The sequence below is a fragment of the Panthera tigris genome, chromosome A1 (genome assembly GCF_018350195.1).
Source record: "Panthera tigris isolate Pti1 chromosome A1, P.tigris_Pti1_mat1.1, whole genome shotgun sequence".
In the NCBI taxonomy this organism is placed as follows: Eukaryota; Metazoa; Chordata; class Mammalia; order Carnivora; family Felidae; genus Panthera; species Panthera tigris.
Window position 1 is genome coordinate 156,679,059 of NC_056660.1, and position 15,385 is coordinate 156,694,443.

A 15,385-nucleotide genomic window follows, 5' to 3' on the forward strand; every position below is an offset into this window, starting at 1 on the left:
TGCAGAAGGTTGAAACTAGACCACTTTCTCACACCATTCACAAAAATAAACTCAAAATGGATAAAGGACCTGAATGTGAGACAGGAAACCATCAAAACCCTAGAGGAGAAAGCAGGAAAAGACCTCTCTGACCTCAGCCGTAGCAGTTTCTTACTCGACACATCCCCAAAGGCAAGGGAATTAAAAGCAAAAATGAACTACTGGGACCTCATGAAGATAAAAAGCTTCTGCACAGCAAAGGAAACAACCAACAAAACTAAAAGGCAACCAACGGAATGGGAAAAGATATTTGCAAATGATATATCGGACAGAGGGCTAGTATCCAAAATCTATAAAGGGCTCACCAAACTCCACACCCGAAAAACAAATAACCCAGTGAAGAAATGGGCAGAAAACATGAATAGACACTTCTCTAAAGAAGACATCCGGATGGCCAACAGGCACATGAAAAGATGCTCAACGTCGCTCCTTATCAGGGAAATACAAATCAAAACCACACTCAGACATCACCTCACGCCAGTCAGAGTGGCCAAAATGAACAAATCAGGAGACTATAGATGCTGGAGAGGATGTGGAGAGACGGGAACCCTCTTGCACTGTTGGTGGGAATGCAAACTGGTGCAGCCACTCTGGAAAACAGTGTGAAGGTTCCTCAGAAAATTAAAAATAGACCTACCCTATGACCCAGCAATAGCACTGCTAGGAATTTACCCAAGGGATACAGGAGTACTGATGCATAGGGGCACTTGTACCCCAATGTTTATAGCAGCACGCTCAACAATAGCCAAATTATGGAAAGAGCCTAAATGTCCATCAACTGATGAATGGACAAAGAAATTATGGTTTATATACACAATGGAGTACTACTTGGCAATGAGAAAGAACGAAAGAACGAAATATGGCCCTTTGTAGCAACGTGGATGGAACTGGAGAGTGTGATGCTAAGTGAAATAAGCCATACAGAGAAAGACAGATAACATATGTTTTCACTCTTATGTGGATCCTGAGAAACTTAACAGAAACCCATGGGGGAGGGGAAGGAAAAAAAAAAAAAAAAAGAGGTTAGAGTGGGAGAGAGCCAAAGCATAAGAGACTCTTAAAAACTGAGAACAAACTGAGGGTTGATGGGGGGTGGGAGGGCGGGGAGGGTGGGTGATGGGTATTGAGGAGGGCACCTTTTGGGATGAGCACTGGGTGTTGTATGGAAACCAATTTGACAATAAATTTCATATATTGAAAAATAAATAAATAAATAAATAAACCAAAAATAAAAAATAAAAAAATAAAAAACATGCCAGACTCAACTAGCTTCCAGCTTTGAATACAAGTGGGAGGTGTTGTTTTTCATTTGTTTTCAAATTCACAAAGTATACAGAGAAACAGCAAAGTTCAAAAACTTATCTACCACCTCTAATGCAACCAGTTAAGTTTTTTTAAAAAAATCTTATAAAAAGCTTACATACATACATATCTATTTGTATCATGAGAAATATTTTTATTTACACTAAAGAACTGTGTATTGTATCCTTTCCTTTTTAATATTAATTACATTCATGATATCTGTTGAGTATGTGGCTACAAAGTAATTCACATGTATACACCGTATTTTATTTGACCACCATTCCCTTCTTGCTGATCACTTTAGCTATTCTTAATTCTTTCGTGGCAGTAAGCATCCTTACACATGGATTACACGCATCGTGATGAACTTCTGTAAATATTTTATAAGGTAAATTCCTGAGAGTGAGATCGTGGATGCATGTAAAATGTGGATAAATGTAGTGAGATTAACACATACGTTAAAATAGATGCTACCTACGGTTGTCAAGCACACTTTCACGACTGTCAGTTCGGAAGCCTGGGCAGAGGGCGGTTGACCAGCGGCCAGCTGGGGATGGCGGTCATCAGCCCGCAGTGCCCCTGAGGCAGTCTCCGAGGGCAGGCGCTCTCGGGTCACGTGGGCGGCTTGCCCCGCCCCCCGGAAGCTCCGAGCCTCGGTCTGAGGCCTGGCTCCCGCAGGAGAGTCACGCGGCCTCCGCTGCTGGCAGGACGTGCGGAGGCGGAGCAAGGGACTAAAGGTAAATTCGGTTCTCGCGGCGGGGTTGGGCGGGGCTCGCGAGCGCCGCTGTTTCCGGCCGGGCTGCGGGCCTCAGGTCGGGCTTCCGCCGGCGGCGGTGGCCTGGAGCTGGTGGGGGTTGGTGTCGTCTAACCTATGCTCCAGGCCCTTCTGAGCGCTGTGGCTCTGCCGGGAGTCGGCTCGCGTTCGTTAACCGTTAATCTCCGGACTGGATTCCGCCCAGTCACAGCGAGGCCCTTCGAGCTTGTTCACCTTACAGTCTGGGCCCGCCCAGGACCTGCCGCCTGTGTGGGGCAGGCGGGGCGTTTTTAACTAGCTTTCCTGGCCTCTATGCGTACTAAATCTGCTCCGCGGTTTCTGCAGCCCAGGCCGTGGTAGATACTCGTCTCCTGAAGTCTGTAGGCGCAACAGTCCAGAACCTCTGGACAGCCACGTGTAGCCTGTGCCCGGGGTTCCTGAGCACCTCTCCGTATAACTACTGTAGAAGGTCTTTACTAAGGTGTTAAATACACTTTCAAGTCGTGCGTTAATTTGTCAGAACTGGAAGGGCCTTAGAGATGACAGCTCACATGGTTAGAGCGTTTCCCATGGTCCGGTCCTGCTCTACAATACTTGATTTGTATTCCAGAGCAGCTACATGACTTTATTAAATGATTAAACGCTTTAAACATCCGTTGATGCTAGCTACTCTTGTGACATTAGCTTTCCTAAAGTAAAAAAAAAATCAGAACCATGTTTGGTGATAAACGTACATCTATGTATATATACGTACACAGATATCTTTATTTTGCTAAAAGGCTTTGTACCTTTAAGTTTACTTGCAGGCCACGAGTTTTTATAAACCATGGATGCTGCTTAGATGAAATGTTAAGATGTATACACTGTGTTCACTGAATATAGACTCAGAAGATGTAGGTTTGAATCCTGACTGCTACTTTTGTTAAAGGGGATCCTTTACCCTTAGTTTCCTAATCTGCAAGATAGGTATACTACTTACCCCTTGGCGATAGTGAACTCCTGTATGCAAACAGTCCAAGTGGGTGGCCACTCACTGAAGGATAACTAGTTTTATCTATAATATTCTGCCATCCAAAGAGATGCAAAACTAATATCTAAGGCTGGTCTCTTCTCTGAACCTAAAAACAAGGGTGTCACCCTGGAGCCATGCATTCTGATAATGTGTAGGTCAAGGCTCCAGACTTAGTAAAAGCACCTTTGTCAGAGATCAAGAGGAATAACAAGTAAGTTCTTTTAATTTCATGTCTCTTTTGTCTCCAGTGTCTTATGGAAACTTATTTATTTATTTTTTTTAATTTAACCTGAATGGATTCCCTATGCTGGAAAAGTATCTAATAGAGACTGAGGATCTATTGAACTAATCTGTAATTTTATATGGTGTTAGCACGTTTAGAAACCTATTTTAGGCACGGGCCAAAAAAATACTTCTTAAGGAGGAAAATGGAACAAAATGGCTAAATTTTTCAGAAGTGACTTTGCTTGATCTAGCCCCCAAACAGCACAGACCGGTTAATTTTTCACTTTATTTTTAGTTAAGATTCTGCTGTCTTAAAGTAGACTCAAAATGAGGAAATATGTGGGAGCATATGAATAGTGCATCAAAGTAACAGTAACTAAGGTGAATACATTGACTCTTATTGTCTGAATGGACCATGATATTCACAATATTTAATTAAGAATAATGTGGATGTTAATTATAAATATTACTAGCTATCATAAATACATATGACCATTATTTGAAGGGTATGATAATACTTTCCTAAGCAAAAAGCAAGACTGTAATCATAGTTCTCTGAAACCTTTTATCATTTAGCCCAGCGTTCTCTGCTCATTTCTTATCAGCTTGTGCAAAGTTCACCGCAGTTTTCCTTGGTTGGGGTGCAAACCCTGCTAAAACTGTATGTTCGAAGAGACTGAAACTTGAGGAAGGATTGTATTGGGTTCTCATTTCTTTGGAAGTCTGGAGAACTTAATTAACTTTTCATGCTGTACATTTCATATGTTTTACTTGCTTGATACTAGTATTTCTTTTCTAACTTTTTGCCTGGACAAAGAAAACTAAATATTCATTTATTTCCCCTTTCTAGTGCCAAGTTTTTAAAGAAGCTGAACAAAATTCTCAGTCCATTCATGATCTTTCTGCAGAGGCACGTTTTCTGAGGATAGAAAGTGCCATTTTATCCTGTTTCTTGGTTTTTGGATCATCTGTTACATAAATGTAAAGTAGGATACAATTTATAAGCTAAAAGAGTAATTTTAAATATAAGACTAAATGTTACATTTTTAGGCATTTAAGAAATTCCGTGTTTTCTATCCCCTTGCTTTTCTTTATAAATTTACTCTATCTACATGTATCCATCAATGATATATTGTTTTGTTTTGCCCATTTTTGCACTTGGTAAAAATAGCAGCATACTCCGAATTCTTTAAAAATTGTTTTCCTTTAAAGTTATATTTTTGAAGTTAATCCAACTTGATGCATCCAGACATTTTTTACTGCTACATTGCATTCCATTGAATGAATGTGAAAATTCTCCATTCTACTGTTGATGCATTTTGAGTTTTTTCCCATCGTTTGCTGTTATAACCATTCCTGTGATTATCTCCTAGTGTACCTCTGCATGTTTCTCTGGAGTGTACTTAAAGGGGGATTAATGGATCGTGAATATGTTCGACTTTACTAGGTCATGCCAAATTGTGGTAGCACTAATTAATGTCATCACTATCAATTTCTCCATATCCTCACCAGTACTTGCTATAATTTTTGCCACTCAATTGGATAGAAAATAGTATCCTATTTGTGACTTTGCTTTGCATTTCTTTTACTTTTTCCTTCTGATGAGGTTGAGCATCTTTACATGTAATCACTGGCCATTTACACTTCCTCATCTATGCAATGTTTGTGTCTTTTGCCCATTTTTCTGTGTGTGTGTGTGTGTATGTGTGTGTGTGTTTGCACTTTACTGGTAAAGTCCTTCATACTTTCTGAATCGTCATCCTTAGTCGGTTATACGTGTTGCAAACTCTACATTTCTTGTTTTTTTCTTCAGCCTATTTCAGTTCATCTGTTCCCTTTTATCTTATCTTTGTTGCCCCTCTGTCTGTTCTGTCACAAAATGTGATAAAGGCTGCACGTCCAATGCTGTGGAGTAAATACTACCACCTGAGCAATTTGTATACTTTGGGTACCTGCCAATATCAAGCAAAACAAGATAATTGTTTAGGGATGTGGTAATCCAGCCTTCTGTTAGCCACAGCTAATCCAGGAAATTATGGCATGGCCCTCATTGCCTTTGCTTAAAAATACTATATTTTTGGGGTTTTTTTGTTATTGTGAAATGATTTTCAGTTTTTTAATTTGAGTATAGTTGACGCACAATGTTACATTAGTTTCAGGTGTACAACATAGTGATTCAGCTTCTCTGTATGTTAGCTGTGCTCACCACAAGTGTAGCTACCATCTGTCACCATACAACACTATTACAATATTATTGACTGTATTCTCTCTGCTGTGCCTTTTATTCTCATGACTTATTCATTCCATAAATGGAGGTCTGTATCTCCCACTCCCCCTTACCAATTTTGCCATTCCCTAACCCCCTTCCCTTTGGCAACCATCAGTTCTCTGTGTTTATAGGTTTGATTCTGCTTTTTGTTTCTTTGTTTATTCATTTGAGTGAAATCACATGGTATTTGTCTTTCTCAGTTTGATTTACTTATTGTGAAATAATTTTTTAAAATAGCATACGTTATGTTTTTCCATCATGTAAAAAGCAACTAGGTTAGTTAGAGCAGGAATTAACAGTGCAAACTTCAGAGTACAGACTTGACATTTCTATAATTTCCTAAGATTGATTTGTGTAATGCTTTCCTTTATACCTTGAATTCAAAGTTCCTTCCTGCCTCTCCTCATCAACACACATGCACACACACAAACATCCCTCATCCTACACCTCAGTTTTGGAGCGCAGGCTGATGTAATATCTAGTGTCTATGTTCCTTGTGGCTCAGAATTACACTTCTCAAAACAGTAGCCTGTGAAGTCCTTCATCTAAGGCTCTCTCCTAACACATTCACATGGAGATTTTTTACTTCTAAATAATAATTTCTGTTTTACAAACTTTTTAAATGATCCATGCTCTTTTTCTCCCAACATTTCCAGACTTCCAATCAATGAGTCATACAAGATTAAATAAATATTTAGAAAAGCCATCAGAAAGCCTGGAGCCTCTGCCATAAAACACATATTCCCTCTTGTTGGGAGGAGATTGGGTCTACAGCTTATGACCATTCTAATCTATATTCATCAAGGTCCAAGTGCCCTTTTTTTTTTTAAATTTTTTTAACGTTTATTTATTTTTGAGACAGATAGAGACAGAGCATGAACGGGGGAGGGTCAGAGAGAAGGAGACACAGAATCTGAAACAGGCTCCAGGCTCTGAGCTATCAGCACAGAGCCCGACGCGAGGCTCGAACTCACAGACCGTGAAATCATGACCTGAGCCGAAGTCGGCTGCTTAATCGACTGAGCCACCCAGGCACCCCTCAAGTGCCCTTTTTAAAAAGGTTCCACATGGGGCACCTGTGGGGGGGCTCAGTCATTTAAGCGTCCAATTTCGGGTCAGGTCATGATCTCCTGGTTCATGAGTTCGAGCCCCATGTCAGGCTCTGTGCTGACAGCTCAGAGCCTGGAGCCTGCTTCAAATTCTGTGACTCCCTCTCTCTCTGTCCCTCCCCTGCTCGTGTGTGCTCTCTTTCTCTCAAAAATAAACATTTAAAGAAATTTTTAAAAGAAGTTCCATATATGCATTTATATGTAAAATGTTAACCTAAGACGAGTGAAATCAAAATGGCAGTTTCCTGTTCTCAAGGAAAGTTACATCATCACTCTGTATAACTTCCTTTGAAATATGACGATGTTACTGTATTTGAAGAGGAGGTGGATTAGGAAGGATTGGTCATCTTCCTAAAATTAGAATATTTGAAGTTGACATGTGATTTATAATTTTGTTAAATATCTTAAATTATAGGCAACTGTATTCTGTTTAATACCATGAGCATTCCATGGCAACCTTCCGTTGTTTAACAGCATCTGGGTCTCTACAACTATCATGGGCCATCACTTTGATTCACTTCCTTTCCTTTTCTATATGTAATTCCTTATCTTGTATCAGGCAGAGTTGGATACCTCTCACGTTATCTGTAGCTATCTCATTTCCCAATCTGATGAAATCCATAAAATAATTAAATTGTTAAAATGGACCTGAAACTGGAAATGTTGAGTAAAACCTAGCCTTGCCACAACCTTTAGAATGGTTGTTACATTTTGTTTTGGAAGGCTTGTGTCAACATAAACATCTATTGAGACATTATGACTGAAGAGTTATTTTGGATTGAAAATGAACATATAACCCATTTTAAAGGCTGATTGTGTGATTAATTTTGAAATAATAGCTCCTAAATGTCATACAGTGATGTATATAAATCATTATTTTGATTGAAGGGCTAGATCAGACCTATACAGAGAGCCAGTCTCACTATGAACAATATTGAAAGATTTCTTAGTCTTATTTTTCTCACCTTTCAATTTCTATATTTGGCCAAAAGGGTATTTAAGAATCTAATAGACAAACTTTAAAGATACTAGGAAGAAAAGTAGTAATAATAATTCTGGATATAAACTCTTACTTGGAATTTAACACTATTTGATTTCTAGGAGAGTGGAGGTTAAGGAAATAAGGAAAATTACAAGGAGAAAAGTAGTCCAAGTCTTCATGAAAGAACCAACCTTTTGGGACAATTTCCTAGGAAGTCCATATTTTCTTCATGTATTGTGTAATACACATAGAGGTGGCCAGCATTAGAATGGATTTCACCTCATTGCCTGCCTTCCTGCTGGATCACCACTTACTTACCATTTGAGGAAAATGTAGGACAGAAAAGTAAACACCAAGTGAATGTCATTTGATTAACAGTAGATTGGACACATACTGGTCTTGCCTCTCTTCAGGCTCTCTTCCACTTGATCTTTAACTGTCGATGCACCTAAGGAATTATATTAGACCTGTCTGTACTCCCTCTCCAACTTACTCCATTGAATTCTGTAACTTTTCAACTCTCAAATTTCTCTCTCTTGTGATTCTCAACTCTAGTTTCATATATCCAACTGTAGACATGATATCTCTGTCTAGAGTCTTTTAGTTATTCCAAACTCAGTATGTGCAAAATGTAGCTAGTTCTTGATTTTCCATTTCTGGAAATACCATTCCATTTTCAGTCTTTTCTATCATAGTTACAATCTCGCTGGTTGCACAAAACTAAAACCTGGGAGCTACCCTTATTTATTTTCTGTAGCTCCTTTATTCCTGTTCACGAGCCCAACCTCTCTGGTCTTACTCAGTTTCCTCACTATACAATTAAAATAATACCTTTTTATAGTAACATGTTAGGATATTAAATGAGTTAAGTAAATGTAAAGTCTTAAAACAGTACCTGACATTTAATTAGCACAGTGTAATTGTGGCTACTGCTATTGTTGTTGTTGTTGTTGTTGTTGTTACTTTTTCACCCCCACAAAATCAACACCCTGGTCTAAACCACCATATTCTGTCCTGTGGATCACTACAATAGCTTTCTGATTTCTGTGTTTCCACTCTTGTTTGGCTACAATCTATTGTCCACACAGCCAGGGCATTCTTTTAAAAACAGATCATGTCATCTCTGCCTGCTTTACACCCTTTAACACATTCCCTTTGCCCCTACAATAAAATTCACACACAGTACTGCATGACCTGGCTCCTGTTTGTTTCACCAAGCTCACTTGTTATGGTCCAGTCTCCTATCTGTTCCTTATTAGCCAAGTCTCCTTTCCTCAGGTTTTCATATTTGTTGTTCCTCGGCCTGGAATGCTCTTCCTTCAGCTCTTAGAATGTCTGGTTCATTTGCATTTTTCAGGTTCTAGCTCAACTGTCATTCCAGAATCATCTTCCCAGCCTATTCTTTGCAAAATGGCCTCCCCTTTTCTCTCTCATATTACACAGTTCATTTTATTCATGGTTGTTATGGTAGTGTGTAATTATATCATTTGTGTATTTGTTTACTGGTATTTATTTGTTGGTCTCACCAACTAGAATATAATATCTAGAAGAAAGAGACCTTATCTCTTTTACTTCCTTGAAGTGCTAGTCACATAGTACATGTTGAGAAAATATTTGTCAAATGAATGATAATCTCTGACAAGAAAAGAGAACTTTGCAAAAGGAGAATCTGAAGATCCATTGTTGAAATTTTCTTTTCATTTTGTAATTCTGTGCTAAAGATTACTGTCAATAGTCCCTTCTTGAGAAATTTTCCCGCTTAGTTTTTAGACATATATTCCTCTCTAAATAGATTACAGAGAAATTTGTCCATCAATGATCCAAAGAAAAAGTAGGATGTGATTAGATGTTACCATGAACTTTTAGTTTCTTTCATATAATAAAGGGGTTGAAGTAGCCCTGCTCCAAGGTAATGGTCTGGGTACATACAAGATCTCATGCCCAAATGCTGTAGGCAGCCTCTTTTCTGTCCACTCACATTGGGGAGTGAGCTTGCCTTATGCCGCTTGTGGAGCTGGACATTGTCTGGATAGTTGAAGGTTCCCATTCTCCAGCAGATGGCAGAAACCATGAAGGAATATCCAAAAATGCATTATTAAGAAATAAAAAGTAAAACTCTTTAAGTGGTCTCAGTTTGCGTTTTGTGATTTTTATTTCATTACATGCAAAGATTCAAAATATGCTCTTGCCTGGGGAAGAAAGCTGTTTGTCAACCCTAAGGTAATATTATATGTGGTTCTTTATACTTTTTGAAAGTTATAGACCACACAGTCTCTATCCTGAGAGGAAAAGCAGGAATGTTTCCAGAAAAATTGGTGATTACAACACTAATGGAAAGAGGGTGGCGAGAAGAAGAAAGATTTGGGGTTAGGAGTGAAGAAAGAAAAATACAGCAATTCTTGGCAAAACAGGATATATAGTTTTTTGTTTTTTGTTTTTTTGTTTTGTTTTTTTTTTTTTTCAGAAACTGTCATAGAATAAAACTTAAATACTCCCCCTATGGGACGCCCTCAGGAAAATCCTCTACAGAGGCTGACACTCCTGACACTGATGTATCTTGATGTTTCCTTCTCACATGGAATTAACAGACTATGACTGTGTTCTTAAAGTATACAAAGGTCTCTTTGAAAGAGCTGCTTTCAAAGAAGTAACCTAAACATCTGTGCTGAGAAAAAATATATTCAGAGTACCTGGAAATTCTCTACTAAAACTTCTTTGTTTAGAAATATATATACATATATTTCTATATATACGTCTATATATTACATACTTCTATAAATTAATTGAAGAGAAAGCCATCTCTTTGAATTCCCAACAAGGCAGAAGAAAGTAATGACAGTTTCTGAGTTAAGAAAATGTAATATGCCCATTCATACCTATCTCCTTATGGCAGAGTAGTTATCTGGTTGATTTCTAAGACTGGTTGTTCATTCCAGGCAAAATCAAATGAATCACCCTACCAAGATCTCAACCAAGAGATCCAAGACTGTTCAGACTATCAAAGAATCCTACCTTCAGAAGAAGGTTGAAAACAACACTGGTAACTGGCTGTTGTTTAGCATTGAATTGATAGGGAATAAAAGGACAATGAAACTTAACTCTTTGGGTCTTGGGACTTTGAAATATACACCTTACCCATTGAAATGAATCTGAGTCCAGCCTCAAAGTGGGGAATCTTCCCTAATTTGGGCAAGCTTTAAGAGTCTCTAACTTGAAATTATGACCATGACCCAATGTGTATAAATGCTTTATTTTGTATAGCTACCAAAAACAAAAACAAAAACAAAAACAAAAACACCATCCATCAGTCTTAGAGAAATCAAACGTCTATTACAGTATGATTCTCTCCATAGCCAAACTAGTGAAGACTACTTGCTTTTTGTTTTGTTCGACTAGCATGGATCTTGATGGCTCTGAACAAGATCCTGAAGTGAAGGAATATTCTCCTGTCTGTGTTGGCAGAGAAGATGACATTAAAAAATCTAAAAGAATGACAGCTGTTGTCCATGATAGAGAAGTGGTCATTTTCTACCACAAAGGAGAATATCATGCGATGGATATTCGCTGTTACCGTAAGAGTTTATTTTTTATTTGTAAACCTTGTATTTGTTTACTAACCACAAAACTATCAAAATTTCAGGTGTTTTTTGTTTTGTTTTGTTTGTTTGGTTTTTTTTTTTTTTTTTTTTTTTTAGTGACTAGATGTAATATTCAATTCCTTTTCAGACTCAGGAGGGCCTTTACATTTGGGAGAAATAGAGGTATGTAAAATCTATTCTCTACAAATTCACGTTTTATTTATATTGTCTCATTCTGTATGCAAAAAATTTGCATTTGAGCTTGAACTGTCTTTTAATGCTTTGAGTATAATTGCTAATATTCTAGGAATTTACAGTCCTACAATGTAGAGAAAACTGTTTCACAGATAAATATGAGAAGTATGCATGTCTTCTGACCTAACAATTATACTCTGATATCTACCCTGCAGATATAATTGCACAAATGTTTAAGAATATATAAAGGAGAGGTTTACTGTGGCATTATTTGTCATAATGAAAAATTGAAGGCAACCTAAATGTTTTAACAATAGGAAACAGTTTCAATAAGCTATGAATAGCCATGCTGTGGAAAACTGTGCAGCCACTAAATTAATGAGGCAGATTTCTGTGTGTTGGTATGGAGGGATGTCAGCAGTATATCTTTGAGCAGAAAAAAGCAAGCCATAGAATAGGTCTAATGAGATCCCATTTTTTAAATAAAAAGTAACATTCACTTTTTACTTTTTACTGCACAGTTTGATTTTTTTCAGTGATTATATATTACCTGTATAATGTAGTAAAAATGTGTGTATTTAAAAAAAAATTTTTTTTTAAAAGCCTTATCTGAGGAGGGAATGGGGGAACTGTCTTACTTCCAAACTAGCTAGCCGCCTAATTTGTTTTCTACTTCATAAAACTGATCTCTCTCCCTCCTTCCCTCCCTCTCCTCCCTGAACAGTACAAAATGAATGCTTAAACTTAGTGTTCCACTCTCTCTACACTTCATATCTACCTATTTCCACACCTGTCCTCATGTTAAAGGACATACATTATGAACATGAATGTATGAATTATGAAAATGTGAATGTTTGTTGACAGTTCTGTGGGGGTACAATATCAGCACTCCTGCACTTCTGGTGTAGAGAAAAAGGTAAGCACGTGGTGATGATAATGTGAAAGAATTTCCCTGAGTTTTGGACCATAATGAGAGCTGTAAGACTTTGCTCCTCCAAGTGTGATCCATAGACCAGCAACACTGGCATCACCTGGGAGTTTGTTGGAACCACAGAATCTTGTACCCTACCCTAAGCCTACTGAACTTAAACAAGATCCAGGTGATTCCCATGCTCTTTAAAATGTGAGAACCACTGACTTAAGACAGTTAAAAAGTTGAGAATTGACTACTTTGAGTCACAGATCACTCTTCAGTTAACGTATACACTCATGCCTTTAGTAACCTTCTTAAATTTATATTTGAAGCTTACTGTGCTCCCAGCGGCTAGAGGAAATTCCTTTAGAAGCACTTGATGCCGTTGTCCCATTTCTGTCAAGGAAGTGACGTTCACATCTAATACATAACAGCATAGCTTCAGTCACATGGTGTAGTTGCCTGAGCTCATTTTCTGATACAGTTCTAACACGCTGGGTTTCTAATCAAATGCAAAAGGGACCTGATGACTGCTAAGATTAGGTTCTGCCTTATGCTGAATAATTTGTAAATGGAAGGAAAAAAGAGGAGCTGGCCTGTTCTTTAACCTGGTTATTCTGCAATAGAATCTGTTCTGAGTCTGAGATTTATTGTGAATGTTGGAAATGTCAGACTATTAAATCATTTATTTCCTTCCCCAGGAGTTTGACGGACGACCATGCATAGTTTGCCCCTGGCATAAATACAAAATTACTTTGGCAACAGGAGAAGGACTATACCAGTCTATAAACCCTAGAGATCCATCAGCAAAACCTGAGTGGTGTTCCAAAGGAGTAAAGCAAAGGATTCATACAGTGACAGTGGACAATGGGAACATTTACGTGACTCTTTCTAAAGAACCTTTTAAGTGTGACTCTGATTTTTATGCCACTGGAGACTTCAAAGTAATTCAGAGTTCTTTCTGATAAAATTATATGGCAATGAAAAATGGTGTGTGTGTTTGGAAAATATTTTTAGAATAACTTTGCTTCAATACCAAAGAGGATTAATTTTCCCAAAACAGGCACATTTATTACTTACTTTAAAAAAATCACATACATCTGAGCAGTTCAAAGTGATGTAAGGATTATTGTTAAGATCTATAGAATACATTTCACCCAATCCTCTGGACTGATTGGAACCTGAAGGTTATAGGTTTGGAATGTGCATTTTCAGGGTGAAAATAATTTGCAGTAACCACATTGAAAAAAGGTAAAAATGAGATCTAATAAGAACCATTGGGGAGGGGGGTAATCCTTATTTTGATGTAGTAGACTTTATCATGGAAAAGTTTTAATATATACAAACTAAACAAAATAGTGTAACAAACTCTCATCACCTAGCTTCAACAATTACCAGCATTCTTCCATTCTTATTTCCATTCTTATTTCACTGATACCTCCACACACTCTCCATCTCCCCTATTAATTATTCTTACTTTTTAAAAGTAAAATTTAAATACACTGAAATACTTAAATCTCAACTATTCAATATTTCTAAATACATAGCAGACTTTTTATACTTGAAAAATGTCTCCAAAATGGGGTTGATTTACATGCTTCATTTAAAAATAAGAAACTTATTCAACACTTACTACATACAACACCTGGTGCTCGTCACAAGTGCACTCCTTAATCCTCATGTACTGCGCATTGAAACCACATAAATCTTGGCTCAGTTTCTCTCTGGTCAAGGCAGACACTCCTAAAGTAAGGAAGATACACACAGCTGCTTCCCAGACATGAAGGACGTGAAGTCTCTTACTCAGTGAGCCAAAGTACTGGGAGTGCCTAGATGAAATTGTCAAATAAAGGTGTTCTTTCTTTTTTCAGAATTTCGTGATGTGTGTAGAACTAAGCATTCCGTGTAAATGTTACAGAGAAGAGATATAGGATGTTCTTCCTCGGAGTCCTTTCTGCTGAGTTCACAAGCAGGGTTGATGTTAAATTGGTCCACCCTGTTTTTACATGCCAGTTATTTATGGCCAACACTATTCTGGTTGCCTCGTGCCACACTGTACCAGAACACTCTGGGTGCTTATCATCTAAAATTCAGCAGCATATAGTAGAATATAAGAATAAGAAGGACCAGAACCAGGATGAACAGATTATGAATTCAGAGAATTCTGTGAGAAAAGCTGTTTGTCAAAATTGGAACTTTGTCTCAAAAGCACAGTAATCTTCTTAGTGGCACAGGATTGAATTAAGGCTCCAAACATAATACTTAACATTCTAAGGGGGCCACCTGGACTCTTTCCCTTGGTTATTGTAAAAATAATAAGTGACTAAAATACTTATCATTAAGGGTCTGCTTACAGAGCCCTTTGCTACATATTACATTTCCTTTTCTTTTTATTTATTTATTTATTTTTTTTTAATTTTTTTTTACATTTTATTTATTTTTGAGAAACAGAGTGAGACAAAGTGTGAGTGGGGGAGGAGCAGAGAGAGAAGGAGACAGAATCTGAAGCAGACTCCAGGCTCTGAGCAAGCAGTCAGCACAGAGCCCGATGCGGGGCCCAAACCCACAAACTGTGAGATCATGACCTGAGCCGAAGTCGGACGCTCAACCGACTGAGCCACCCAGGCACCCCTACATTTCCTTTTCTGATGGAATATGGGTAACATGAAGTAATATAACACTTGTTACTCATTTCTCAGACTACTAAAAAGCCAGGGCTGGACTTTTTGTAAATATTGTTCATGGCAGTAGCTATTTACCAGGTACAGGAAATGTATGTACCATCACTGGATGGGTACATCTTCGCCTGTTATATCAGGTGCTGATCCTCCAATGACCAGTCAGGTCTTAACATGTGTCCAGAATTTAAAACACATGAAAGAAACCTAAGTACCTTCTGCAGGCAAAACAGTGGCCCTCATTTGCAGGACCAGTTACAGAAGCATTCTCTCTCAGAAGCCAGTGGCAACAATGAGTAACATTAACTTGATTCCTGGTTCTAAATTTG

At 38.0% G+C, this 15,385-nt stretch overlaps 1 protein-coding gene across 15 annotated transcripts; it reads left to right on the forward strand.

Moving 5' to 3' along the window:
* Positions 1-1,984: 1,984 nt before the first annotated feature.
* RFESD (Rieske Fe-S domain containing) lies at positions 1,985-13,366 on the forward strand. Of its 15 annotated transcripts, none has more exons than XM_042990363.1 (6): positions 2,486-2,564; positions 3,628-3,713; positions 4,183-4,313; positions 11,089-11,264; positions 11,419-11,453; positions 13,080-13,366. In XM_042990363.1, exons 4-6 carry the CDS (start codon positions 11,090-11,092, stop codon positions 13,341-13,343), a joined length of 474 nt encoding a protein of 157 aa, XP_042846297.1. In that variant the 5' UTR covers positions 2,486-2,564; positions 3,628-3,713; positions 4,183-4,313; position 11,089; the 3' UTR covers positions 13,344-13,366. The 15 variants fall into 15 exon arrangements, with proteins under 15 accessions (XP_042846245.1, XP_042846315.1, XP_042846329.1 ...); XM_042990357.1 differs by lacking the exon at positions 3,628-3,713 and adding an exon at positions 10,629-10,732 and having other exon boundaries at positions 2,490-2,576; XM_042990333.1 differs by lacking the exon at positions 3,628-3,713 and adding an exon at positions 3,225-3,318 and having other exon boundaries at positions 2,492-2,576.
* Positions 13,367-15,385: the final 2,019 nt, after the last annotated feature.

What these genes read in the sequence shown, in the direction of transcription:
- RFESD (XM_042990311.1), top strand. Translation starts at nt 11,090, where the DNA reads ATGGATCTTGATGGCTCTGAACAAGATCCTGAAGTGAAGGAATATTCT. An exon ending in GATGGATATTCGCTGTTACC is followed by an intron (nt 11,265 to 11,418) that starts GTAAGAGTTTAT and finishes ATTCCTTTTCAG; the next exon opens with ACTCAGGAGGGCCTTTACAT. An exon ending in TACATTTGGGAGAAATAGAG is followed by an intron (nt 11,454 to 13,079) that starts GTATGTAAAATC and finishes TTCCTTCCCCAG; the next exon opens with GAGTTTGACGGACGACCATG.